This window comes from Rhynchophorus ferrugineus, unplaced genomic scaffold, assembly GCF_030347505.1.
Source record: "Rhynchophorus ferrugineus isolate W39M unplaced genomic scaffold, kcgeb_rfMv2 rfM1, whole genome shotgun sequence".
In the NCBI taxonomy this organism is placed as follows: domain Eukaryota; kingdom Metazoa; phylum Arthropoda; class Insecta; order Coleoptera; family Curculionidae; genus Rhynchophorus; species Rhynchophorus ferrugineus.
In genome coordinates, this window is record NW_027472580.1 from 16,347,099 (window position 1) to 16,374,343 (window position 27,245).

The 27,245-nt window shown below is 31.5% G+C and overlaps 1 protein-coding gene across 1 annotated transcript in view; it reads right to left on the reverse strand.

The window, feature by feature from the left end:
* LOC143205007 (uncharacterized) overlaps positions 1-27,245 on the reverse strand; it is a 61,398-nt gene that overhangs the window by 10,825 nt on the left and 23,328 nt on the right. Inside the window, exon 6 of the mRNA XM_076418372.1 lies at positions 7,725-7,991. Within this exon, the coding sequence (XP_076274487.1) occupies positions 7,725-7,991 (267 nt within the window). The remainder of the gene's footprint in view (positions 1-7,724; positions 7,992-27,245) is intronic.

A 27,245-nucleotide genomic window follows, 5' to 3' on the forward strand; every position in this document is an offset into this window, starting at 1 on the left:
GTGCGCTTAAATCTTTAAAACTACGCAACGGATTTTGATGCGGTTTTTTTCAATAGATAGAGTGATTCAAGAGGAAGGTTTATATGTATAATACATGCATAATATACTAAGGCAACATTGCTAATTTTAGAGGTTTCTAACGTGATGTCGTAAATTAACCTATTTTTTAGGCTTATTTAGCAATTAGCAAAAAACGCTGCCTAACCCTATGAGTTAGATCAAATTAATGTACTACAGTATTGTACACCATAAAAAGGTCTACAAAAAAGTCCGCGATGGTATATGTTTATCTTTTAGGGATAACCCACATTAACCATTTTTATTGTTTACTTTTTACGTGAGAAAATGGCTTATTTACGAAGCTATTTTAAGCAATACGGCATTAATCCTTATCGAATTAAGTACCTTAAATACAGTGTGCAATTAATATAGATCAATATGGTTCCTTACAGCATGTAAATTAAACAAATATTTTCGGAGATATTACAAATTTAAAATTTGCGTTTAAAAATGTGTAATGTAATAAAAATTGTATGAATTTAGATATTCCAAAGATAGCAGGAAATCTTCATAGTAAGTATAGGGGAAGAGGAATTGTTTTACTCCAAATTTAATGCGTGCAGGCCAAGGGCAGTAATGAATGAACCAAAAATACTGGATCGATTTTAATCATGTTTTCATTGAGTGACATAGGCATATATATTTTATGCCCGTGCAAAGTCGGAGCGGGCCGCTATGTTTTTATATACAACGTTCATATTTTTTCTGTAGTGTATTTAATTTAGTATCAGCATTGTACCCGTGCGAAGCCGGGGCGGGTCGCTAGTATAGTATATATCAATTATCCTTGTTTCGCATATTCCATTATATTATAACGCAACCATATTTACTAATCTATTGTTAAATTTCCTTCTTTTTTGTCGCTTAATTCTCGTAATATTTATCGTTGTAACATTATATTTCTAAATATTTATATCGAATGGACAAAATAATATGAGTATTTCACATCTACACAATTTATTTATTAATAAGGTGTTGGGTCACCATTTGTTTTTAAAATAGCTGCAATTATTCTCGAAATAAATTTGCAGAATGTTTGAATAGTTTCAATGGAATGTTATCTCATTTTTGTGCCAAAACATTCGCCATTTGCTTCAATGGTGTTGGAGATAGAAACTTCTCATTCACTGCTCCCAAATTCGCCCTAACGCTTCAGTTATGTTGAGGTCTGGCGACTGTGCTGGCCAGGAAAAATGTTAGATTATATTCTAATGCTCCTATGTATTGTCCTACTAATGTTTGGCAGCAATGTGCTAGTTATATTATGAACATCATCATTGTCGGGAAATTCACACGCAGTAATCCGACCCATGATGTGAATGAAAGAACAAGCTGAATACCACGATATTGTCGCCCGAGTCATAACGGAACCTACTTCATATTTGACTGTGGGAGGCAGATTGTCCGACTCAGTTGGTATTTTTACAGTATTTCTATCAGCATATTAATCTGATATGCACATTATAACGCTAGATTCTTATACGTTTCAATTAATCGTAACAACAGAATCGCTAATCATACAGAATCAAGGAAATCAGTTTCATATTAAGCGCACAATAGTAGATTCTCACTACAACGCCTATCTACAAGGGAGCGTAATTTTATACAATTATTTCACTGTTAACTGTTACTCTAAAAGGTATTCATAGAAAACTTATCCATAACTAGCTCTTTGAGGGATGTAAGTTCACACACTGTTCTGTACTGAAAATATAAGATTTAAATATCGCAAAGATAACCCACTAAGAAGTCTAGCAAAACTTCTAGGCATTTCTTTAAAATAATACAGTTTCTAAAAACATATAAATAAAATTAAGGAGGAAGATGTAACACATGACAAGTGAAAAAGCACTCAAGATTTCGCTCTTATTAAGGAATGAGATTGGAGAATGGGAGTGCAGATGCGTGGATAGAACTTGAATATAACACCAGAAATGCAGGAATAAACTACGATGTACCCGTCAAAACGTCAAGGTATTCTTATGCCATTCTCGATGCAGTATTTTTATCAGCATATTAATCTGTATATTAATCAGCATATTAATTAATCGTACCAACTCAGAATTACCATTCATACAGCTATAGCTACTTATATTCTCATACAAAATCAAGGTAATCAGTTTCCTATTAAGCACACAATAGTAGATTATCATTACAGTGCCTATATACAAGGGAGCGTACTGTGTATCATCACTTGTACTTGTATTAAAGTAGAGTTTCCGTTCAACTAAATGTCATAGTAATCAATCTCTATCAAACTCAGGGTTATTGGATTATATTATAGCTGTTAGATTATCCGTAAAAACCACTTAACGTGTATAGTAACGTGTATAATTTTGTTATTTTGTATCTGCAATTTAAGTATTTTCATTCCGCATTTTTAATTTATTTCAAGTCTGTAATATTAAATTTAATTGTTTAAATAAAGTCTTTAAAAGTAAATTAGTTTTTTTCTTACGTACAGTAACCCTGTTATTTATTAACAATTTTGCCATGGAATTGCGTCTTATACTTTCAATTATTATTTTTACTAATTTAAAAATTAGTAGCTTGTACAAATTCGAAATTCAATTTCTTGAAAAACTATTGTAATGAAGACTAGTTTAAGGACATTTGGCCAGTTCTATCTCAAGGCTTTATGTTTGCTCCAGGATACTTATAAGAGAATTATATTTTTCCAAGTTCAAAAGAGGGTCTATAATTCATTCAATAATCATTCATGTAATAGATGAGAAACTGGGGCTGTACTAGTTAAAATAATAGAAATATCATATAAATATTTCAAGACTTGAACAGAGGCCTCATCGGCACATCAATGTTGAGATTCTCTCGCTCCCAGAAAATGTTGATTTAGTGAGAAGATTAAAGATATCAGAGCTATTTAATCTAATTCAGGGAAGTTACTTATTCAGTGAGTTTTACTTATAAATGGTACAAAAACAGTGATATAGATGTTAAGTCCTTTAAGTACTTTGTAATTTTAAATTGTAACAAATTAGTATAAAACAAATATCTTATTAGTATTAATTTGCTATATTGTTGTAATAAATAATAAAAAGATATATCAGCTTTGCCAACATATTATTTATGTTATCACTATTAACTATTTCTGTAAACAAGTAGTAAACTAACAAGTTTCTGTATAAATGTAAACAATAAATAACACTACACATCTTAATGCAAATATGTATTAAAACTATTTTATTTTTAACAGAATTTTACTAAATATTGAAAAAATTCCTTTGAAAGTATAATTACGTCCTTCCCGAGACAATGAAGCCATCAGCAAGACTCTAAACCAACTATTATCGGCTTCTTGTAAATAATAGTTGGTACTATGCATTTACAATACTCCCTATCTTTTCTGGTGTATCCGTTTAGCACAAAAGGCAATTTAGAAGAGCGGGTATTTTTTTTCTGACGAGCCCTAAAACGTTATTCCCGCTTTATTTTCTGAGAAATGGCTTCTGAAATGGAAGCCGCAAGAAGCGCGACAAAAAGAAAGATAAGAAATGAAGTGTGATCAATAAACATAATGTTCGCTTCAATGGAGTAAACAACGCGTTTGACCTAAATATACCGGATGATTTGAAACGAAACTGGAGATGGTGTGAAATGTTCTCGCGAATGTGTATCATTCCAAAAAAAAAAATGTGTTAATAACAGATAATAATAACTTAATATTTTATAACACTAGATATTTCTAGTTAACATTGAATAATTGAAAGTAATATACACATGTTGGTACAAGATAAACAGAGAACTATGTAGAGCGAAGCCCTTCAGAAAAGCTTTAGGTCGCATATATATTATGTAATGCCTCGTTAGGGCCCTATAGCGACCATCTGGTTTTAAACTACCTGAAAGTTGATGGAATGACACAGGTTGGTCTGTTTTCTAATAGATAATAACCCTCATGTCGTTTTACATCGCCGTTTAACAAGTCGCCTCGTTTTCCGTAAAATAAAACAGTTTTTTTAAAGTAAATTTTTTTTATTTAAAATCCTTTCACATATTATAACTTATGCAACAGTTCGGATACCCTGCGATTATATATAGTCTATCCAAAATAGCTATGAACTCCCGTCATCAAGATGTATAAATTTATTACATATTGTAGTTTGTAAATTCGTTTTAATATCAGGCAATATATTCCTTGTCATTTTATTCTTGTTAGTAAAGTTATAAAGGCGCAAACGTTGTTTTTGGCGCTTTGCTTGTTTTTATACATTTCAAACCGCTGCTTATTATTACTCCGAAAATATCAAAAAATAGTCACAAACATATTACGTCTCTAGTCAATAACATCGAACAGGAAAGAGATAATGGAAGCCTCTTATTACCACTATTTATATTACCACAGTATTTAGTGTGTTGCAACTGCAGAGAAAATTAGGACTAAAATTTCTCAAAAATATATTCAATATAAACATAATCTAATACAATTATTTCACTGTTAACTGTTACTCTAGAAAGTATCCATAGAAAACTTATTTCTAAGTAGCTGTTTGAGGAATATAATTTCATACACTGTTAGGAAATATAAGATTTAAATGGCGTAAAGATAACCCACGAAGAAGTCTAGCAAAACCTCCAGGCATTTCTTTAAAATAATACAAATTTTAAAAATATATAATAAAATTAAGGAGGATTTCAATTCTTATTTTTCTTATTATATATTATTACTTATTTATCTTATTCTTATTTCAATTTATGTATAGACATAGATATTTTAAAATGGAACATTAGGCTACTCTTGGCAAAACGCTAATAAAAGGAGTGTAATGATAACAAAAGTTGATGGAAAAAGGTTAAAGTTACAACAATATTTGATTAGATTTTGTTAGTCATAGTATTCTATTAATAATTCATTACGCATATATTGTTGGTCGTGTTAGAACCAGGAATGGCTTTACTCCTTGAGCAGAGTGTTTTCCTATATGTCTAAGGAGAACCGAACCATATGTTTTTGCTCTGGTTTGAAAATCAGCTCTTAAAGAAGAATCAGTTATTGTTTTGGACAATGCACCATACTCCAATAGCACACTGGAGGAAAAAATCACAAGAACGGCATTGGCAAAGGCTGTACTTCAAGAATGGCTTGCAAAACAATTTCAAAATTGAATGTTTATTCAAATTGTTACTCAGTAAATATAAATGAAATATTTAATTGTATGTAATTGTATTCGGTTCGGTTTCTATGAGAATTCTATGAGACACAGAATCAGATAGAATCGTGAACAAGTATCAGATTGATTTGAAATTAACAGTTTATTCTTGACTGTAGACTTGAACAATGACTCAGAAAATGACAGTGACAGACTAACTGAAGTTTTCTGGATATGCCATCCAAGGCTCACAATTATCAAGATAGAGTAATAGTAATGAGAATAGCAAGAACTAAGAGTATGTATATAATTAATAGAGGATAGAGCAGATATTTGTGCAATTTTTCAGAATATACTTAAGTATTTGGTTAGAATGTATGGGACAAGAATGAATACTAATTGCTTTGCATATATGGCAAAAGCATTAAGGGTATGCATTGAAAAATGTACAGAGGTAGTAACAGAAGAAGCTAAAGAGAAATACAGTGATATCAAAATAACTTGACAATGAAACACTGCAACGTGTGAGCAGTGTTGGCAACATTAATTCATTTTGTAAATAAATAACGCCAAATAGTCGTTAGTTGGTCGATCGATTTCGAATGAATGCCGAATCCGCTGAAGCTGCATTTCTCTATATGCTCACATTGGGGTGCTTTGAGTTCTTCCTACAACGGAGAAGTCAAAAGGTAACCACACCTGCACGCGGTGCACCCTGCGTGGAGTTATGTCACTTATTGACTCTGGCAAGGAGGCTCTGACGACCGACCAAGGGCGGAATAACCTAATACAACGCATACCACGTCTAAGTCCCTGGTACCGCAGGTCAGAGACGGTTCTGCCTTCAGTGCGACTGAACAAAATCAAACGGGGTTGAATTAATAGGGGTAACTAAGTATAGTGGCAACTAAAACAGTAGTATGAACTAACAATGGTCTGAAGAAGTCGAGGGGGTGAGATAAGGGACATGTGATATATGCGATCCTACATGAGGAGGCAAACATCAGGTCCCGGAAAACTACGACAGGAACGAGGGCCGCAACTTCAGTTCATTCAACATCAGGAAAAGAACCGTGTGGATCTCTGAGGAGCGTTGAGTGGCGCCAGAGTATTGTACTTGCCCGAGGATTGTCGTGACATTGGGGAAGCCAAGTGTTGATTTGAAAGTCCAGTCTAAAGCCGAAGGGCAATCGGACATATGGTCGACATCGCAAATTATGTATGCTCACATTAGCTTACCCAATTCAAAATACTATTTGTATATCACTCTTTGCAAAATTATGAATGGCACAAGCACAACGGCTTAAGAATTATTAAATAACCAAACATCATGTAATATAATTCTTTTACGTTAATAAAATTTCAGGTCGTAACAGGTGAATTGAAAAGTCTCCGGCCTGACACATAGATGGCGCTATTAGAATTAAATCCATATTTTTTCTAGTTAGCCCTAACCCTCAAAAGATGCGTGTATAAATTTGACAACTGTCGGATCATTAGTTTGTGATTACAGCATTTTGAGTGAAGCAACTTTTGTTATTGTGAAAAAATGGATAAAAAGGAAATTCGCTTGTTGATAAAATATTGCTTTTAGAAAGGAAAAAATACAGTTCAAGCAAAAACTTGGCTTGATACCGAGTTTCCGGTAAGTTTAGACGTGGTAAAAATGTGCACCGAAGACAGTGAACGCAATGGACGCCCAAAAGAGGTTGCCACCGATAAAAACATTTAAAAAATTCACAAAATGATTTTCAATGACCGTAAATTGACATTGAATAAAATATCAGACACTCTAAAGATATCAATTGAACGTGTACATCATATCATCCACGAATATTTGAGTATGAGAAAGCACAGTGGGTGCAGCGCGAGCTCACTTTTGACCAAAAGCAACGATGAGTTTTTTGATGAGTGTTTAAAGAGGAGCGTAATAAACACGAGTTTTTGCGTCGATATATGGCAATGAATGAAATATGGCTCCATTACTTCACTCTGAAGTCCAATTGACAGTCATCCGAGTGGACTGCACACGATGAACCCGCTCCAAAGCGTGGGAAATCGCAACAGTCGGCTGGCAAGATTATGGCGTCTGTATTTTTGACCTTAAAAAAGGAAGCACCATCAATAGCGACTATTACATAGGGTTATTGGATCGCTTGAATCACGAAATCGCCGAAAACGGCCGCATTTGAAGAAAAAAAAAGACACAAGCTTCACCAAGACAACGCACCGTGTCACAAATCAGTGAAAACGATGGCAAAAATCCATGAATTGAAGTTCAAATTGCTTTCTCATCCACCTTATTCTCCAGATCTGGACCCCATCGACTATTTCCTGTTATCAGATCTCAAAAGAATGCTCGCTGGGAAAAAAGACAAATCGTACTAGTAATCGTACAAAAATGGTATCGAAAAGTTGGAGGGTCGCTAAAATCAGTGTGTCACCCTTGAAGGGAATTATGCTGAATAAAAAAACTAATTTTTCCAAAAAAATCTGTTTTACTATGGTAGGCCGGGGACTTTTCAATTGACCTGTTAGATGGAATTTAGGTGTTACCTCTGTTTGCCTGTAGTAGGTCTATCCTCCGTAGGCGACGGCGCGGGCAGCGGAGGTGGCGGTACGAATCTCTCCTGGGCAGCCGGTGCCACCGGACTCGGGAAAGCGCCGTGTGCATAGCAGTCGGCCGGTTCGGGTTCGCCGTCTGCGGGCGGCGGTGCCACGAAGCGATCGGACGCCGGAGCAGGAGAAGGAGGTTCAGAAGGTGCCGTCGAACCGAACGGGGCTGGTGCGGGAGGACAGGCCAGGATCGATGGCGTTGCCGGTCTGCGAATAAAAGTTTTTGCTATTAATCAGTTCTTCGGATAAGAGGGTGTTAAATTTGCGTCATCGTCACTAATAAAAAAAGGAAAGTAATTATTATATTGGAGTGAATAATAATATACTGAATAATAGACAAGGAGATCCATTATGATGGCGCTAGTAATATGTAACAGTGCAGATACTCCTATGCATCTACAATCTCTCACATATATATATTTTATATTCCGACTATCCTTAATAAACTAATTAATTACTAAATGTATTTAATAGATATTGGGTCATGGGCGATCATGGCTCTGCTTACAGCCGTGTACTGTTTTAATTTTATTCTGGTCGACAGAGGTCATCTATAATGACCACAAATTACTTAAAATTATTATTTTTGAAGTTGAAAAATCTACAATGCCATGTTAATTTGGGTGACATTGATTTTTGTGACTTTGGATGAAAAATACTCTCAATCACTTTGACTATGTCAAGCATCTTAAGTTAACGCCATTTTTTATAACATTTTTTTTCTTGATTAATTAAATTTTTCAACTGAAACTGAAAGTACTGAATAAATTGAATTTAGAACTGACTAAGTGTTCTGTAAGCTAAACTACTACATTCTGCATTTTCTTTCTTTTTCTCCCTGCAATGAACAACGTTTAATCGCTTAGTATGTTATTTATTCATATACCTATTCATCCGGTAACAAAATAGGAAAATTCATTTCACAAGTGGACAAATGAAGTGTGTTTATAGGATTTTTGGTATTAAGGATGTTTAGAGGCTACTCAGAAGTAATACTATAGTGACCTTGAAGAAGGTCAAATTTAACATCTTAGAATAGCGGCCTACAAAATACCTAGAAAATAGTATCCCAGATATTGAACACGCAACCCCGATATGTCGGTTTCGGGTATTATTGAAGGATAGTAGTTTGATGATTCAGTCACTGACCATCTTTCAGTTCAGACGTGCCACCATCGACTGCCCAAGCCTTGTCTTCAGGTAACACCGATGCCATCTCTTATTATCTAGTATATTTTCCATATTTTTATTTGCCAATAAATAATGGTCACATAATGTAAGTAAGTAGTCACTGACAATGATATTTGTTGAATTATTTCAGTTTGTAATGATCATATAGATAATACATATCATATATATTATATATATATATATATATATATATATATATATATATCATATACATATATCTTATACATATATCATATCTATAGATTATTGATGCATAAACCTTATATAATTGCTTAGAAAAAGTTGATTTTTACTATAAAACTAAAGTTAATGCCGTGTATACCCATAACTCTGTATTAATGATAGACCACACAAAATGTATATATAATTCGTTATATTTTTTCCTTCGTTATGTTAAGTTCCTGTTAGTGTTAGGTATAATCGAACCCTGTAAATATACAGGATGGATATATTCCTTAACAATGTATACAATAATATCTTTTTAATATATAGAAATAAAAGTTGCAAAAAGATTTTCATATCATAATTAATTTTTTGTTGCTTCATTATATATTATTATATCATTATTGTTCATTGTATTAGTTAATTCTACTCTTATTCTTAAAGTAATTATAAATAATTATTAATAAACAATAATTGTAATAAATTATTAATAATCACATTCAAAAGGCAGATGGGCCTTTTGAATGATGGAGGTAGTCCTTCATACAGCTCTACTATCATGATCTACCACAGGAAAGATTACCGTCAGCATGAAAGGAAGCGACAATTGTTTCTGTACTGAAAAAGGTAACAGTAAACAGTGTAGATGTTTATGAAGATCATACAAATGAGATTTCAAGGGTCCGCGAGGATACAAGCCCAGAGAAGATTTTCCCGCCACGCCAATAGAGAAACAGATATAGTTCACACCGTAGAATTATATTGAGACCTAATGAAGAAAATACCAACTGACAGATCGTCTGTTATACCAATTTTTAATCTATCACTATGTAAATAATTAAGCTATAAAGATCCTCGTCGAACAAATAAGAATGCTCGATAATTTTGTTTATGTACGTTATCATACAATCACATTTAACCGACTGTCATTTTTCCCAAATCATCTCTTTCAACCCCTATAATTTATGTTTATTTCTACCCTAAAACAACATTTATAACGTAACAATAGCAACAGAACAACCAATACTGGTAATTTATGCTGTATGGGATCATATTCGGAACGATTGTATCCCTTTTCCCTTCCTAGCGAGTTGACAAATTTCAAAATATGCTAATTCTTATTTATTCGTCGGGTTTCCAGTTGAATTTTTCACATTTGTACGGCTCAGAAATGGCCATTTGTTTTCCCGACTCCCGAAATAAATCCCCGACGATAGGGCGAAATAAAATACTTTTACTATTCTCGAAGGTCTCTAAATACGTGGCTGACTTTTTACGAAATATATATATAGACGTTGCTATGGATATAGTTATATATTTTGATAAAAATTTTCGATATTGTATTTTCTTCTAAATTTTTTTATCATCTTCTAGAAAACTTAGGTTTATTGCTAATAAGCATTTTTGAAATATAATGTGAGAAGGCGTTTTGTAATATAATAATTTTTTGTTTTCTTGTACAGCAGATAGCGTTAATAAGATTATCCATTAGCAATTTGTATAAACGAACTTGAATTTTAGTGTACACATTTTTTTTACATTACCATATTCCTTTTATAATTCAGAATGTATTCACAAGTACTAGAATAACAGAATACAAATTATACCAGGCTATAAGCGGCTGTTATGAAGAATTTCAGCTAAAAGTAGTAATATGAATGAAGCAAACAAAAATGGGAAACAAAGCTCCTTACGCCACCAAAATAATTTAACCCTGCTAATCTGATCATTATCAAACAATATCAACTCAAACACTTGGGAGAAATATCTTTACTGATGGACATTTCAACTCTAAATGAGCTTCAACTAACTCTAAGAACCATTCACAACTGAAGGCAAATAACTAAAATCAAGCAAGCCAAGAAAAGTTGTCATTACTATTGGATAATGAATTTTTATCATAAGAAATGTATTTCGTAACTTTATAGAATTAAAAGAGAATTTTAACTATATTCCTATTATTTAGTGATTATATCAGCTTCAGTGGAACTATAATAAGGTCTGTGGAGCCATTAGAAATAAAACTATTGATTGTTTTTCGGATTCACCTTCGGTACATAACTAAACAGAAGCGTCTCAAATCTCAAGATTACTACAGGAACAAGATGAAAAAATATAAAAAATCTAGAGATACGAGAACTAGTCAAAGTGAAAAGAAAAACTAGAAGTGGATGGGCACAAAGAGGGAACTACCTCAAAATTTGACAAAAAAAAGCATAATATTTGCCTAACATCTGATGAAAGTACAGGGAATATAGTATACTTGTTACAAAAAACCTATGATATGGACTGTTTGCTTCCTACGGTCAAACATGGAGAGGCTCCGTTATGATTTGGGTGGCAATATCGTAGTATTCATCTTATCTTTGATCAGTTATTTATGTCACTGGTCGGATTATAACGAATAAATATATCGACATCCCCAATGATGAAGTTTTTATTATGACTAACATATAGCTGCCAAATACTGCCGTATAAAATAGTGGCTGAGCACCTTATTAATAAATAAATATTTTGTGTTATTAAATGTCAGGTGTTCCTATTATTTTGTTCACCCCCTGTATATACTCCATCTACCAAAATGTCCTGGGGTGGTTGAAGAAGGCTGAAAACTAGGAATAACGTATAAGATCGTCGCGTAAAAGCACGAAGTACTGGACGAGTGGAAAGAGCGTATGACAGTCTATTCTGCCATTTATTGAGAAAATTGGGGACTACATACATTTTCCACAACTTTTCCCATCTTTCTGGTAACATGTAGAAATGACGATATTGATTTGGTTTAATATTTTTAATAATGTTTGTAGTAGGAATTTATCCTCCACCTCTTCTTGAAACACCTGGAAACAATTGAATTATCTGCTAAGCAATCTGAATTTTTTTGAGCTAAATCTTTGTTCAATAAGCCTTGCGATTAATTGTATTTTCATTGCTACAGGCTATTGTTATTTGCTTCAAAATCTCCAGTTTTAAACAGAAACCAAAACTGGCAATTGGGATATGACGGAGTTATCCTTACCGCAAGTTTCTAAAAGCTTTTGATAGGCTTCGATAGAAGATTTCCTCCAATCAAACAACAGAAGCAATGAATTATGATTAGCGTCCGTATATTCTGAATAAAAACTAATTAAACTAATAGTACAAGAAAATTAATAGTTAGGTAATGGTGATTTAGATTGATACCTCGCACTTTTACCAAAAGATATGAGTCATTAAAGTACAGGCAAGCGTCTAAAAGATAAGTACTAGTTTTAAGACAGCAAAAAAAAGTAGTTTTGACAAAAAATCTGCACTTTTCAATTCTAATCAATCTGAATTTCATATGACAGCCATGCTTTATCTGGAACAATGAGGATTGGTTGAGAGACTTTAAAATATCAGAGTCTTTAATCTATTTTTAGTATACGGTAACTGAAGCTGAACAGCCTCACATCACAAGCCTATATTTACTATTAGCTATCACTTCAATTATCTATACATATACACTTTCTTCTATACACTATCAATTCTGATTACGGGGTTATTCTAGTCTAGAAATCCATTTAACTGACAATTGGGATATGACGGAGTTATCCTCACCGCAACTTTCTAAAAGCTTTTGATGGGCTTCGATAGAAGATTTCTTCCAATCAAACAACAAAAGTAATGAATTATGATTAGCGTCCGTATATTCTGAATAAAAACTAATTAAACTAATAGTACAAGAAAATTAATAGTTAGGTAATAGTGATTTAGATTGATACCTAGCACTTTTACCAAAAGATATGAGTCATTAAAGTACAGGCAAGCGCCTAAAGGATAAGTACTAGTTTTAAGACAGCAAAAAAGTAGTTTTAACAAACAATTTACTATAAACGCTTTGTTTTTAAAAATCTGCACTTTTCAATTCTAATCAATCTGAATTTCATATGACACCCATGCTTTATCTGGAACAATGAGAATTGGTTTAGAGACTTTAAAATATCAGTGTCTTTAATCAGTGTTTTGAAAAGCTTGAAAGCATTTGGGGATGATGCAATTTAAAGCTTAAATTTTGAAAGAGCCGGCTTGGTGGCGCAGTGGTAAAGGCGATGGGACGGTTCTCCTACTGTTGCCATAGCCGCGGGTTCGAAACCTGCTGAGGCATGGTCGTAAATTTTTGTTTGTGATTGTTTAAAATTCGTGAATGTGGTCACTCGCCAGTCGGTAGGTTGAATGCTGAGGACCGTGGTTCGGAGCCCACGTTAAACTGTAGGCCTAGTCCAGATAAACCCATAGTTGGTAAAAGGGGACTTTAAAATGTGAATATAAAAAATTGAAAGTAGTTCTCCACCTGACAGAAATATAACAGTTGTTGCAGTGTATTGTGATTAATACACAATGATAAATTGGTAACTGAAGCTGAACAGCCTCACATCACAAGCCTATATTTACTATTAGCTATCACTTCAATTATCTGTACATATACACTTTCTTCTATACACTATCAATTCTGATTACGTGGTTATTCTAGTCTAGAAATCCATTTATTTCATATTTTCCGAAATTAAATCTTTGCTTAAATTATTTTATATCCCTGTTTTAGTGTTATATTTGTACTTCGATACAATAGAACTAAATGTATAGAGAAGGATTACACCAAAATTGAAGAAAATTTGTTCAGTACAACTTGAAATATAATGTCAACCACTTCGAAAAAATTAGTTTCAGGAAAAACGCGTTTAAAGTTTCAATTTCAGATATCGCACTAAATTGTTACTAAAGCACCCGGGAATAATTTAAATCTTGAAAAATACAATCTATTTTTTCAAATTTCGTGAATGGAATGCAACCTATCTCGCAGCACAACCCTGATATGGTGCTCAGTTATTCTTGCATATTGATAATAAAGATAATAATAAACATATTGACACACAAAAAGTGACACAATTTTGGTTCAAATACGCGTAAAACTATATTTGAAAGAAAAAAACCATTTTAATAAATCGTTGCTTTATTTAATAAATTCTGAAATACAACAAGTATATGTCTGTATATGTATGAAAAATTCGTCGCTTTATAAACGGTAATTTGGCTGTCTACTATAGCCGCGGGGAATTAAATCCTGCAAATAATGCTATTGACAATTTTCTGCAATATAAATTTGAAAACTAGCTCAGAACGGACGCAAATGAAACGTTTTATTTTTCAGCGAAATATCGTCGTCAGTATTTTCCATTTTATATGTTTACGACTTTAATAAAATTCTTTTCTGGAGTCGCACACGACGCTACCCGTTTTACGAGAACGAATAATAAAAATATTCACCCCCAGAGATCCGATAAAGAGTCAGTTGTAATTGGCACATCAAAGATGAACTGCTACTTTATCGTCTTAAAATAAATTTAATACTCATCTGACCTGAGGGAAAATAAAAATAACTAGCTGAATAGTCGAGGGAGAGTCTATATTATTTGCAAAACTTTTATTTTTAATTTTAGCGACTTTTTGAACAATTAATCAAACCTGTAGCCTTCTTAATTACGAAAAAAATTATTTGAGAATGGTAAAAAGTTACTTTAATAATTAATACTTATAAAATGGGTAGACATTGTAACAAAACATAGACACAAAGGTTGCACTATTTAATAAACCATCATTTGACCTTTTGATTTTCATGGCCTACTGAGTTCTTCTAGTGTCTATATTGTAGTTTTGGGCCTATAACGTTATTACATCTTAGAGAGTTGATTAAATGAGATGCTTGTAGTGTATTTTGATATTTTAGTATTTATGTATATACGTATCTAATTATTAGGATTTTTATAGTTTCTTTATAGCATTTAAATTCAATATTTATTAAATATCAACGAGCCGGCTTGGTTGGCGCGAAGATCGTCCTGCTAGTGTTGTGATAGTCGCGGATTTGAATCCTGCTGGGGTATGGATGCACTTTATGTTTGTAATTATAAATATAAATATTATAGGCAATAGTGTAAAATCCGAAAAGGAATAACCATCCCAGCCAGGCCAGTAATCAGGCTGGGTAAGACCGGATGTCTGCTGGGATCGTCTCTAAGTTCGTCACCGGCCAATCTATAGGCTTAATGCCGAAGACCGTGGTTTGGAACACACGTTAAGCAGTATGTCAGTTCGGATAAGTACTCGATAGTAAATAGAAGACCCTAAAATAAATATTAAAAAAAAAACAATAAAGAAAATATGAACGAAACCAATTTGAATTGATTTTCATTATTAATTTTTGTTATTTATATCTTAATTTTGTAAAACATTATTTTATTTTTATGTTTTCATATATTGCTTGAACTGTTATACCAATAATTAGTAAAATGGTCGATTTTTGTACTGGTACATAACTTTCATATAGGGTTCATATAGTAATTACAATTATGTATATTTGCAAATTTTTATATTAGGCTATTAGCAAAAATTAAAAATACAAGCAATTGACAAGGAGGAAAACCTATTCACCGAACGTTAAAAACATTAGTAACCTCTAATTTGTTAATTATTTTTAAATGAGGTAGGGTCCTTTAACTCTTGACTGAAATACAGTTAGATATACTACTCAAATTTTATACCATAAGTAATCTTTGTTTTCTTCTACTAGATATATTTACAACTAATTAACGACCAACGATTAACATACATTACTGTAAAACAATAGATTGTAATATTTTTTAAGCCTGCATAATTATATACAAATTATAATTCATTCACATATATAAGAAATATGTAATATACAAAATATATTATTTATACTATCCACCAGTTATATTATAATATTTTATTACTAAATATATCTTAAATTATATTATATATTAATGTTATTATAAATTCTATGAATTAATTCTGCCGAATCGCTGTTAAATCGCTTTTGTTTACACCAAATAAGTCTGTCGATACATTCCTTTTCAACTAATTCTTTCCTTGTTTTATCTAAATGGTGAAAATTAAAAAGTCATACAATTTGTAAAACATCTTAATTGTTTAAAAAAGTTTTATAGAAATGTCAGTGGTAACTGTTTACAATCATCTAATAGAACTAAATTAATAATTCAGAATGGAATTCGAAAAGTATGCTTATGAAACTCAGCAGATTCAGCAAATTCCTCTCACCAATTTGAGGAATTTGACATGAATTATTGGATATTTTTATAAACTGACATTGGTAAGCCTGGTAACAATAGCGCCAATCAGTAATAACGCCATTTAATAGAAATATTTTATGATTACATACTGTAAAACAACAAAAATACACGTTTGAAAACTTCTATACTGTCGGATTTTAATAACACCGTTTGAACTTTAACTGATCAAATATCACAACGTAATAAAATTGTTTACAAGGAACCTCCACCACGATCTCCTACACAGTCTTTTCCAGACCGGCGAATATCATCCCGTCGTCCCCGTAATTTCCATTAAATTAAATGTATTTTTAAATGCCGCGGCCGGAAATATTATTGTTTGTGAACTCGGAATATATTTAGGCCCTAAGACAAAGCAATTTTGTTCAAACCAGAGCACTGTATATAGCGTTGAAATTGCTTTGAAACGAATTGTTATTGTAAATTGTGGTTTGGCAGAGTCGGTAGCAGAGAGTTTCTCATCGAGGTTGTATTAGGTGCGTGCATGTATTTTGATCAGCGATATATTATATATTTCAGGGATGTTTATATATTCACTTTAGAGAATACAAATGTTATATAATATTATTAAGAACTTGCATGTTTTTGACCAGCTTATCAATGTAAGCGGTTAAATTTGACACGTATAAACAACTTGCCTAGCACTTTGAAAGTGGCCCAAATTATTATAATTCTCAAATACAACGATATACAAAGTGTACGAAAAACTGGGCATCAAGAATCTACAAATAAACACAAATGAAAGAAATATTATTCCATAGGATCTATTTGGTTTACGTAACAAACACGAAACAATAGAGCAGATTGGTCAGCCAAATAAACAAAAAAAGAAGCTTTTGATTAAACCCAAAAAACTTTTACCACACCCGCACTTCCTCTTACTAATAACATACCTTACAGATAGACATTTAAATATAAAACCTGGTGACGAATTCATGAAAACATATGTTAATAAAGCGTAAACAACTTAGATGTAAACTGAACCATATGTATTGGTTTATAAGCGGAAATAAAAATTATCTTCATATAATAACGTATTGCTATAACAAATCCATCCTGAGGTTACAAAATAAAATGTTGCGTGCTATCCTCGACGCTCAATGTTAAGCCTGTAACAAACTAATCCAATGCGATATACCACCAACTAGTGTGATTCAAAGTTACAGGTAAAGTAGCCTGAAAGAGTGCCAGTGCATCAGAATCACTCTCCAAACAATGAAACCTGCGTTATGCCAGTGATGTGCGTAGGCTAGAACGTTTACTATCTAACCTGATTAATATACATATAGAATAGTTTTTAGAAAAACAATAAGCGGTGTAAGCAACAATAGCGTAATAATTCAACTCCAGTCATTTTATAATATAAATTTCATTAAATACTTATTGCCTATTGGATAGGTTATGACATGCTAAGAGAATAACAGTAAACAATTTTATGAATTTGATACTGCGTGGGACAGCATTCTAATTGTTAGTTTTAATTTTTTTTGTGATAACGTCTTTATTAGATATGCTTAGTACAATAATTATATTATTAATATAATTAATAATTCTAATAATTCAAATCTAATAAATCTATTTAAATCTAATAATTAATTTATTACTACTTTTCATTTGTACTTGCATTAATTCACAAGCAAGACGAGTGCGAGAAAATACATCAATATGTATTCCTGTAGGTTAGTATGATTTAGTAATCTTCTTTCATCGTGCGATTTTTCGTTGGTTACGTGGCGATAGGCATTGGTAATTAATCGAATCATTTTGTTTTGGCAGCGTTGGATGATTAATTGATTTGAATTTTTAGTGCAAACCCATATTTGCACCTCATAGGTCCAAATTGGCTTTCTGATTCTTTATGTCTGATAAATTAATCTCTTTGATTTTTTTTTGGTTCTAATGGGTTTTGTTTTTTGTCTAACATGATGTTTCGAATTTGGTCTATCGTCAAGATGGATGCTGAGGTATTTAGCTGATTCTTCTTGAGGAATCGGGCATCCATTGAGCGATATAATAAGGTTTTTTATTTTTTCGCCGCAATGAAAACTTAAAATGAACAAATTTGGAGCTATTAAGTTCAATGTTCTAATCTTTAGTCCGTTTGTAGATTTTGTTGACTACCACTTGTACTTATTCTACTCCTAGGCAGAAATATGCCGTTTGCCATAATAATTATGTCGTCAGCAAAAGTTCCAAGTAGTGCTTCTTTTGTTGCTTGGATGTCAGCAGTGTAGAGCAGATACAGGAGAGGTCCTAAGACGCTACTTTATGGAACTCTATTTTTGGGATGTGATGGGATATGTAGGTCCAAAAGGAATAATAATGACTGAATTATAACTGAAAATGTCATTTCGAACCGTTTCAACATCGCAGTCTCATTGCTTGCCAGCCAAATAAATAATGTTTCTGTTGCAGAAGGTTTTAGTGGCGTATTGTAACCGATGATGAAAAATATATTTCCTGTGACAATGCCAAGCAAAAAACTGTCATTGGTTAGTCCAGTAGAATCATTAAGATCAATATCGAAGCGGAATATTCATGGCCATCAAATCTTACTGTCCATATAGTGAAATCGGCGAGGTGTAGTGTATTGCGAGTTGCTAAAAGCGAATGATACTGTTACTGCAGACGTCTACCTATGCTAATTGAGCAAGGAGAATTACGAATTGTTACAAAAAGACCAGCAATTGCTCGTAACTCAGACTCAGAGTCATCCTACTACATAACAACGTTCAGTCAATTCAATAATTGTGAAGGATACACTGTTGCAATTCGAACGAGAAATTCTGCTGCATCTAGAGTACTATTATAGTACTATTGTACGATTATTTTTGAATAATTGTATATGGTTTATTAAGTACTCGTTAGTATTGAGTAGCTTTCTCACTTAAAATTTAATAATTTTTCCTGTATACGTAAATAGTTGACGGATAGTAAGAATCCAAAAGAAACCCAATTACCCTTTGTTAAATATTTCTTTTGAATTGATTCTTTATCGGTGTATATTAGTGTATATTATAGTGTTTCTTTATCACTGTGGATAATATAGATAGCTGATAATAAAGAGATACCAATCGATAACATTTTCAAACTGTTTACATTAAATATATCATGATACAAAATACCGTACTCTCTTAATATAACGTAATCAAATATCATCGAAAATATATACCACGAGATGTAAACCAAGTTTGTGTGGACCCTGGGGAATAGCAAAAGGATTTTATTTCGCTTTTTCGTCGCCGGATTTACTAGACGTCGGAAGACAAATTCCTGTTTTTGCCGATCGACAGATATGTGAAAATATGACGACAATCTCAAAAATAAATAAGTATTAGAATATTTTTTTTTTAATTTGACATCAAAAATAAGCTGTAAAGCATATCAGGAAACTGGTAGAGAATATGATTGATGGGATAAACATGTTAGTTTTACACATTTTTTTTTAAATTGGTTTGTACTATTTTGATAAATGTTAATAGTTTATTAGTTAAACTATTGTTAATAGGTTATGCTTATATTATGTTCCATATTTTTTACTGTATAGTTTATCCAAAGAAGAAGTGAACTCACCTTATCAATATGTATAATTATATTATACTGCCATATAATTATACTATATTGTAAATTCGTTTTACTACCATACAATATTTTTCTTCTTATTTTTTTGCTGTTAACAAGGGATATAATGTTGTCTGATACGTTTGGACATGTAACAGAATCAGCTTGCAGTAGTCGTTCGGTTGTTAAATGTCTCCAAAATTCTTAAAAACATTGATGATAATAAAAGGTTCTAAACCGATAAACGTTGTTTTGGTGCTTTGCTTGTTTTGATACATTTTAAATCGCTGCTTAATATTTTTTATAACTTTGGTTGAAAATTCCTATTGCATTAATAACCAATAACTTTGACCAGGAACGAGGAGGTACTAGGGCTCCTTACCAGTAAAATTCGTTAAAGATGTCAGAATTGATACTATTAAATATTAAGTTAATGGGTTTTTAATAGGAAATATTTGTATTGTATTGCAGCTGCACTGAATATAGGTATGGGCACTGTAACTAACTGGAATTAAAACTAAACAATATAATTTTTTATTCACCGGAAAGAAAGTATCTTCATACCTTGATGTTAGTTCTATTCAAGATTAAATTAATGAATTGTACTAAAAATGGTGAGTTGTTTTTTTTCAACATAAACATAATTTAAGACAATTATTTCAGAGGCAACTCTTAGTTTGGAAAGTATCCATAGAAAACATAAGGATATGCAGCTCTATAAGTAATCACTTCAAACACTCTTAGAAAATATTGGATTTAAATAGTATAAAGATAACCTATGTAGTGATCTGATGCAATTTCCGGACTATTATTTTAGAAGAGAACGCTTTTTAAGCGCGCATGATACAATTAAGGGAGGCTTGTTATTTCATTTTGGGCACAGACATAAATATTACAAAATGGAGAATTACCTAGACAGGGTGATGAGACATGAAACAACTAAAGATGAGTATATAATTACTATAGTGTAACTTTAGGAAAAACAAAAAAAATGTTATGACTAATAATATCTATCCAATTGTTACTCCATCTTTTACCTTTTTCCATTAACTTTTTTTTGCCTTAACACTTTTTATTACTGTCTGCCATGAGTGACCCAATATCCAATTCTGAATTATCCGTGTCTCATTTAAATACAGAAATTGAAATAATAAGTCTTTTTTGATTTTATTATGAGCTTTCAAAATTTTTTTTAAGCAATGTCTGAAGTTTGACCATTTGACCTATTCGTCAGTTATCTTTACATTATTTAAATTCTATATTACGGGACAGTGTACAAGGGGATGTTCTATTTGTTCTACCAAAGATCATAGCTCTAAGCAATCTATGATTACTTTCAAGACAATTTCCTCTGAAATAAGTGTATTAAATTATGTTAATAGTGACAAAACTACCTACTGATTTTGTTTCGTCATCAGCTCCGTATGAGGACCATTTTTCGGTGAATCCAAGATTATATTTTTTTAGATATTTTAAAGACCATGCCCATACTAATCTTCAGTGCAGCTGCAACAGGCTAAAAATACTTTCAGCAAAAAGCCGTTGCAACTTAATGCCGTTAACAGTAGAAATGTTTACTGCTCCAAGGAATTTTACTGGTCAGAGGAGCCTCGATTATTTGTATGTATGTATTTTTTATTGAAGATTGTTATGAATTAATTCAGTTTTAAAAGTACTTTATTGAAATTGACTAAACTGGTAGATATCAATATATATATATATATATATATATATATATATATATATATATATATATATATATATATATATATATATATATATATATATATATATATATATATATATATATATATATATATATAATTATAAAAGTAAAGGCCAATAAATTTGTCATATTTTTAATATGGGTGGAAGTAGAGTAAGACAACTTGATTGTTATTTCAAATGAAGAATGGTATATACACACTTTAGAGACTATAGAGCTAGAATTACAAATGTAAATAAATAAAAAAATGATAAAAACACATATTGAATTGTAAAATTTTATTGGGATTTAAGAAATATTTAATATTACTGTTTAGTTGGGAAATAGGTTTGCTTATCCGTTTTTCTTTTTTTTTTTTGATATCCCTCCGGTTTTATTTATGGAGAACTTTATAGTAACACGCTCGACATCATCTAAATACTTAGCGCATTCATTGGAATCAAGCCTTGCGCAAGGACTGGAGATACTATTTTTTACCTGCAAGATACACAATTTAAATTTTTAAGAACTTTTAGTCACATTCCTTCATATTACTTCTTCCTGTCTTCTGCTGATTTTTTCATCTTCTGATTCATGACCGGCAGCCTTGAATAAATAATGATATTAAATAAATTATAATATTTAATTACTAACTTTTTAATTACCATATTACTAACACCTGAGTCATTTTCAATTTGGTTGTTAGACTGACTATCTATGGTTTTTCTTAATTGTTCCTCGTAAGCAAGTTTACTGCTAGAAGGTTCATCAAGAGCTAATACTTCGAATATGGGCTTTTATTGATGATAATAACGAATATGTTATCTTGCAGAAATCATACTCTATAAATGTAATGTTTATTTCAATAAATTTATTCAAATTATTAAAATAAAATCAAAGTGTACTTACTTTTGAGCGTCCATTTTTAGAGCTAAATTGTTATCGGTCAACTCAACAAAAATATGTTTTTAACGAAGATGCAGCGTCGAAAATGGCGTTTACGCGGCGAGTCAAAAACAATCGGAGGGTCTTCACGAGTATATCCGTAGGGCAATTACGATTATACCCGAACGCAAATGGTGTGGAGACGAACGGATTCTGGTGAAAATTATGCTCAATATTATAGCTTTTTCAATTTACAATTGATATTATTTTGGAATTAGGTAATTTTTATATAATTTTGTTTATGAGAATTAGTTATTCATTCAAAGATGACAAATGTGTATGTTATCCATATAAAATTGATATTCAGTTAGTGTTAATCCAAGATAATAGATAATTCGAAAATGGTTATTTTTAATTGTTCTCCGATAACTTATTAATCAGATTAATACAACAAAATTAAAGAAATTTAAACATAATTTTCATCCATTTGTTTTATTCACTCATGCGTGTTTGTCAATTAAGCGAGAAACTGATAAAAGTCGATTTATTTTCAATCTAAATTTGAGTGTTTTTAAAAAAATATATGGCAAGAAAATACTGGTTAGGAAATAAGGTGAGATATGTTGACCCCGGTAGAACATCAATAGTCTTCTATTTCGCCTTTCCATCGTAGGATTTGTCTGGAATAAGGTTTTTTTCCTTGATACGTGAGGAAATCCCGAAAAATAAATAAGCATTATAATATTTTTGAATTCGACAGCAGATATATGCCGACTTTACCAGAAAAACGCGCAGTGAACGAATTTTTTGTCGATATCTTATTTGTTGAAAAAAAAAGCCTTAGGATTTTCGACGTCAATCTTAGGTTAAAGGTTATTCAACTACAAATTTTATAGTTTTATTTATAATCGTCAACCCATTTTTAGTGAATAAATGTTTCAAGATTTTATAAGATCTCATTTTATATTTCATTGAAAACGATATGTTTTAACAGAGTGCGGAAGTGACGTCAAATTTTTTCAAAAAGATGAGACATATAATTTACATAATAACAGTGATAGATACATTTATTTTTGTTTAAAATATACGTTTAAAATATCTTACTGTTAAAAATACCTTAGGTTTTTTGATACCAATGTTCAGTTTTATCGAAAATCATTTTCTATTAAATAAATGTTTGCCTGAAGATTTTCCTTTCATGTCTTAACAACATTAATTGTTGAAAAAGAAGATGTTGACTAACTACAGCTGAACTAAAAGACTGAACGAAAATTTCAAGGTAGGTTTGGCTACAATCTTCAATATAATTCATAAGTTACGACAACAAACATATCTAAAAATAACAGAATTTATCTTTATAATATAAGTAAAATAAAGTATAAATATAAGTAAAATAAAGTATAATATATATAAATAGTTATATATAAGTAATTGTATCTCTATAAAGTAGGATTTTTTAAAAATATATTTAAGTCTCCTTTTATCAACTATGGGTTTATCTGGACTGGCCTAAAGTTTAACATGGGCTCCGAACCATGGTCCTCAGCATTAAGCCTACCGACTGGCGAGTGACCAACTTAGAAATCATCCCAGAAGACATCCGGTCTTACCCAGCCTGGTCACTGGCGTGACTGGGATTATTTTCCTTGTCGGATTTTACACTCTTGCCTAGAATATTCACAAATATTAAATAATCACAAACATACAATTTACGACCATGCCCCAGTAGGATTCAAACCCGCGGCTATCGCAACAGTAGGAGGACCGTCCCATTGCCTTTACTACTGCGCCACCAAGCCGGCTATAAAGTAGGATTATTTTACAGGTGGGAAGTAGGATTCTAGTATGGAATAGAACTTACAGCATAAATTAAATAATAAAAATTAAAAGTATTATGGATCGTTTAATATATTTTGATTGTCAAAAGAGTGTATTCTTATTATATGTTAAAAAGAAATTAGCTTTGGTTTGGATATATCGACTTAAGGTGAAAATTTAATTGGTGTGTTACTTAAGGGAAAATTAAATCGAATTTGAATATATCGACGTATAGGATGATTTAGAACATCAAATTTTACAAGACTTGGGGCAGAAATATTTCATTACTAAATATAAAGATATAATTATTTTTTATCTTTTCATTTATTCCTTTACGACCTCATGTTAAAATATATCAAGTATTTGTTTATAATAAGCATTAATGTTAAAAATATTACATATTTTTAATAATCTGCTACGGAAATTAGGCTGAATTCATATTATGAATGTAAATTATTTGAAGGTTTCTTCCTTTATGACCTGTATGAAGTATTGCTTTATATTATTACTGATGAAGCAAAATACATCTACTACAGGAAACCAAAAGTTGTTGTGAACGAAGGATAAGAGTTGAATTTTAATTGAAACAATTATATTTGATAATTTATTATGAATTCTCAATTTCCATTCAAGAATTAAACGAACTAGTTAAATGTATTTATGCATAGCCCTTAAAATAAAACAGCCAATGCACGTCAACAACACCGTCGAATGGATTGCCAAATTCAGTTTTTAAAAACGTAAGATTAGTTTTAAACTATCTTATCTTATAAATTAAACTATTAAAAACAGACACAGTGACATTTGATGTATTCGAACATGTAACTGATTCGGTCTATAAAATTCTATTTTTGTTGGTATTTATCAATACCGTTGTCATATGTCTGCAATATTATTCCAAACATTAATGATTATAATCAGAGGTTATAAACCCTCAAATATTCTTTTAGAGCTTGTTTTGATAAATTTTGTATTAAAATTTGTGATAATTTTGCTTAAAAATGCCAAAGCAGTCAGGCATTGGTTGCGTTTCTAATTAGTTACTTCAAACGGAAACGAGATAATTGAGTCCCCTTCTCTTTTCAGTAAAATGCAGTACAGAGGCAAGTATATATACTATTAAATAGTAAGTTGATGGTGTTTTATTGGAAATATTTTTTAGCCTGTTAGAGCTGCACTTAATATTAATATAAGCACTGAGAGCTTGCAAATACAAAGAGCGGCACAAAATAAAGCAGGACGAAACCCTTTAATCTTGATGTTAGTTTAACAGTGAGTAAATATTACATAAATATTATTTAATATAATTATTTCAGAGAAAACTATTAGCCTGGGAAAAATTAGGGATATGCAGCTTTTTGCGGCATTTAATCATCTGTTCATACACTTTTAGGAAATATAGAATTTAAGTGGCGTAAATATAACTCACGAAGTGGTTTAATAAAATTTTAAGGCATTTTTTTAAAAGCATACTATTTTTAAATGATTAAGATTTATTATTTTAATTTTTTTATCTAGATTAGGCATGGATATTTCAAACATTAGTCTATTCTTAGCAAAACGCTAATGAAGATTGTAAAGATAACAAAACTCTGTGGGAAAAGGTAGAAATTAGAGTAAGATTGGTTTTGTTACTTATGTTATAATGTTTTTTATTTTGTGCGTTGCAGATATATTATTGTTCATGATGGAAACAGGTATACCTATATTCCTGGAGATGAGTTCGTATTTTGTTACTCGTTGAATATAAATCTTTATGTCTTATGTAATTTACATTTCTTTTTAGGAAAAAGACTAAAACGAGATATAATGTAAAGCATTGTCGGTAATAATACCTTCGCTTTGGATAAACTCCATCAGGCGCGCAGAGAAAGAAATTGACAGGTGATGGAATCGTAAAAAAGCGTTCGATAGATTGGAAAATAACAATTTCGTAATTGGCTTGAACTGTGATTATGCTTATGAAACAGGCTGAATGAACCTTTGTTGTTGTGGGCTTATGGCCCAATGCTGATAACTACCAACAGAGAGTGATAAGAGCAGAACCAAAGATGAGTATATAATTAATATAGGATAACTGTAGAAAGTCATATTGTAGAGTGTGAAATATTTGTATTTATAGATATTTGTGTAATTGTTTAGAATAACATTTGGTTAAAATGTATTAGGAGAGAATTAATACTAACTATTTTGCAGAAATGGCACCTGCATTAAGGAGAATGTAGTGATTAAGTCTAATTTTATGAAGGAAAATATACAGAGGCAGTAACAGAAGAAACCCAAGAGAAATTCAAAAATACCAAAATGACTAAACAAGGAAAAACAGGAACAAAGGAAATAGGAACTAAGCGTAAAAGGTAAATATGTATTGGAAGTAAAATACATTACTTGGATATACAATTGTTATTTAGGCTTATTAAGCCCCCAGGAGATATAGCCACATAAAAATGTGACTAGAACTCATGGGTGGTGTGGAAAAAGAGTTTAATATAAATAAAATAAAACAACTCTAAACTACAAACTATTGTGGCTATTTAATTAACTATAGTTTAATTCCTACGGAAATATATGCATTAGATCTACGATAGACTATTCAAAACAGTAGTGACATGGGTGACCTGTCAAAACGTCGCAATATTGCCGCAGCAACACCGAGCTTAAGTATATTTTGGCACTCATATATATAAAAAAAATTAATATAAATAAAATAATGAAACAAAAATGTTATATATTATAATTTATTTTAACATAATAGTACATCTAATGCATATATTATCGAAGAACTGAAAACTACAATTAATTATACAGGTACAATAATTTATAGGTTAGAGTTGTTTTATTATACATACATTGAACTTTTTTCCACACTAGTATGGGAGGATTCTAGGCGCGTTTTTTTATGTAATGGTATACCCCGAAGGCCTAATCCACCTAATTAACAATTTTATATTTGAGTAATCTATTTTACTTTCATTAGAGAAAATATTTATGTTTTACCCTTAGTTCTTG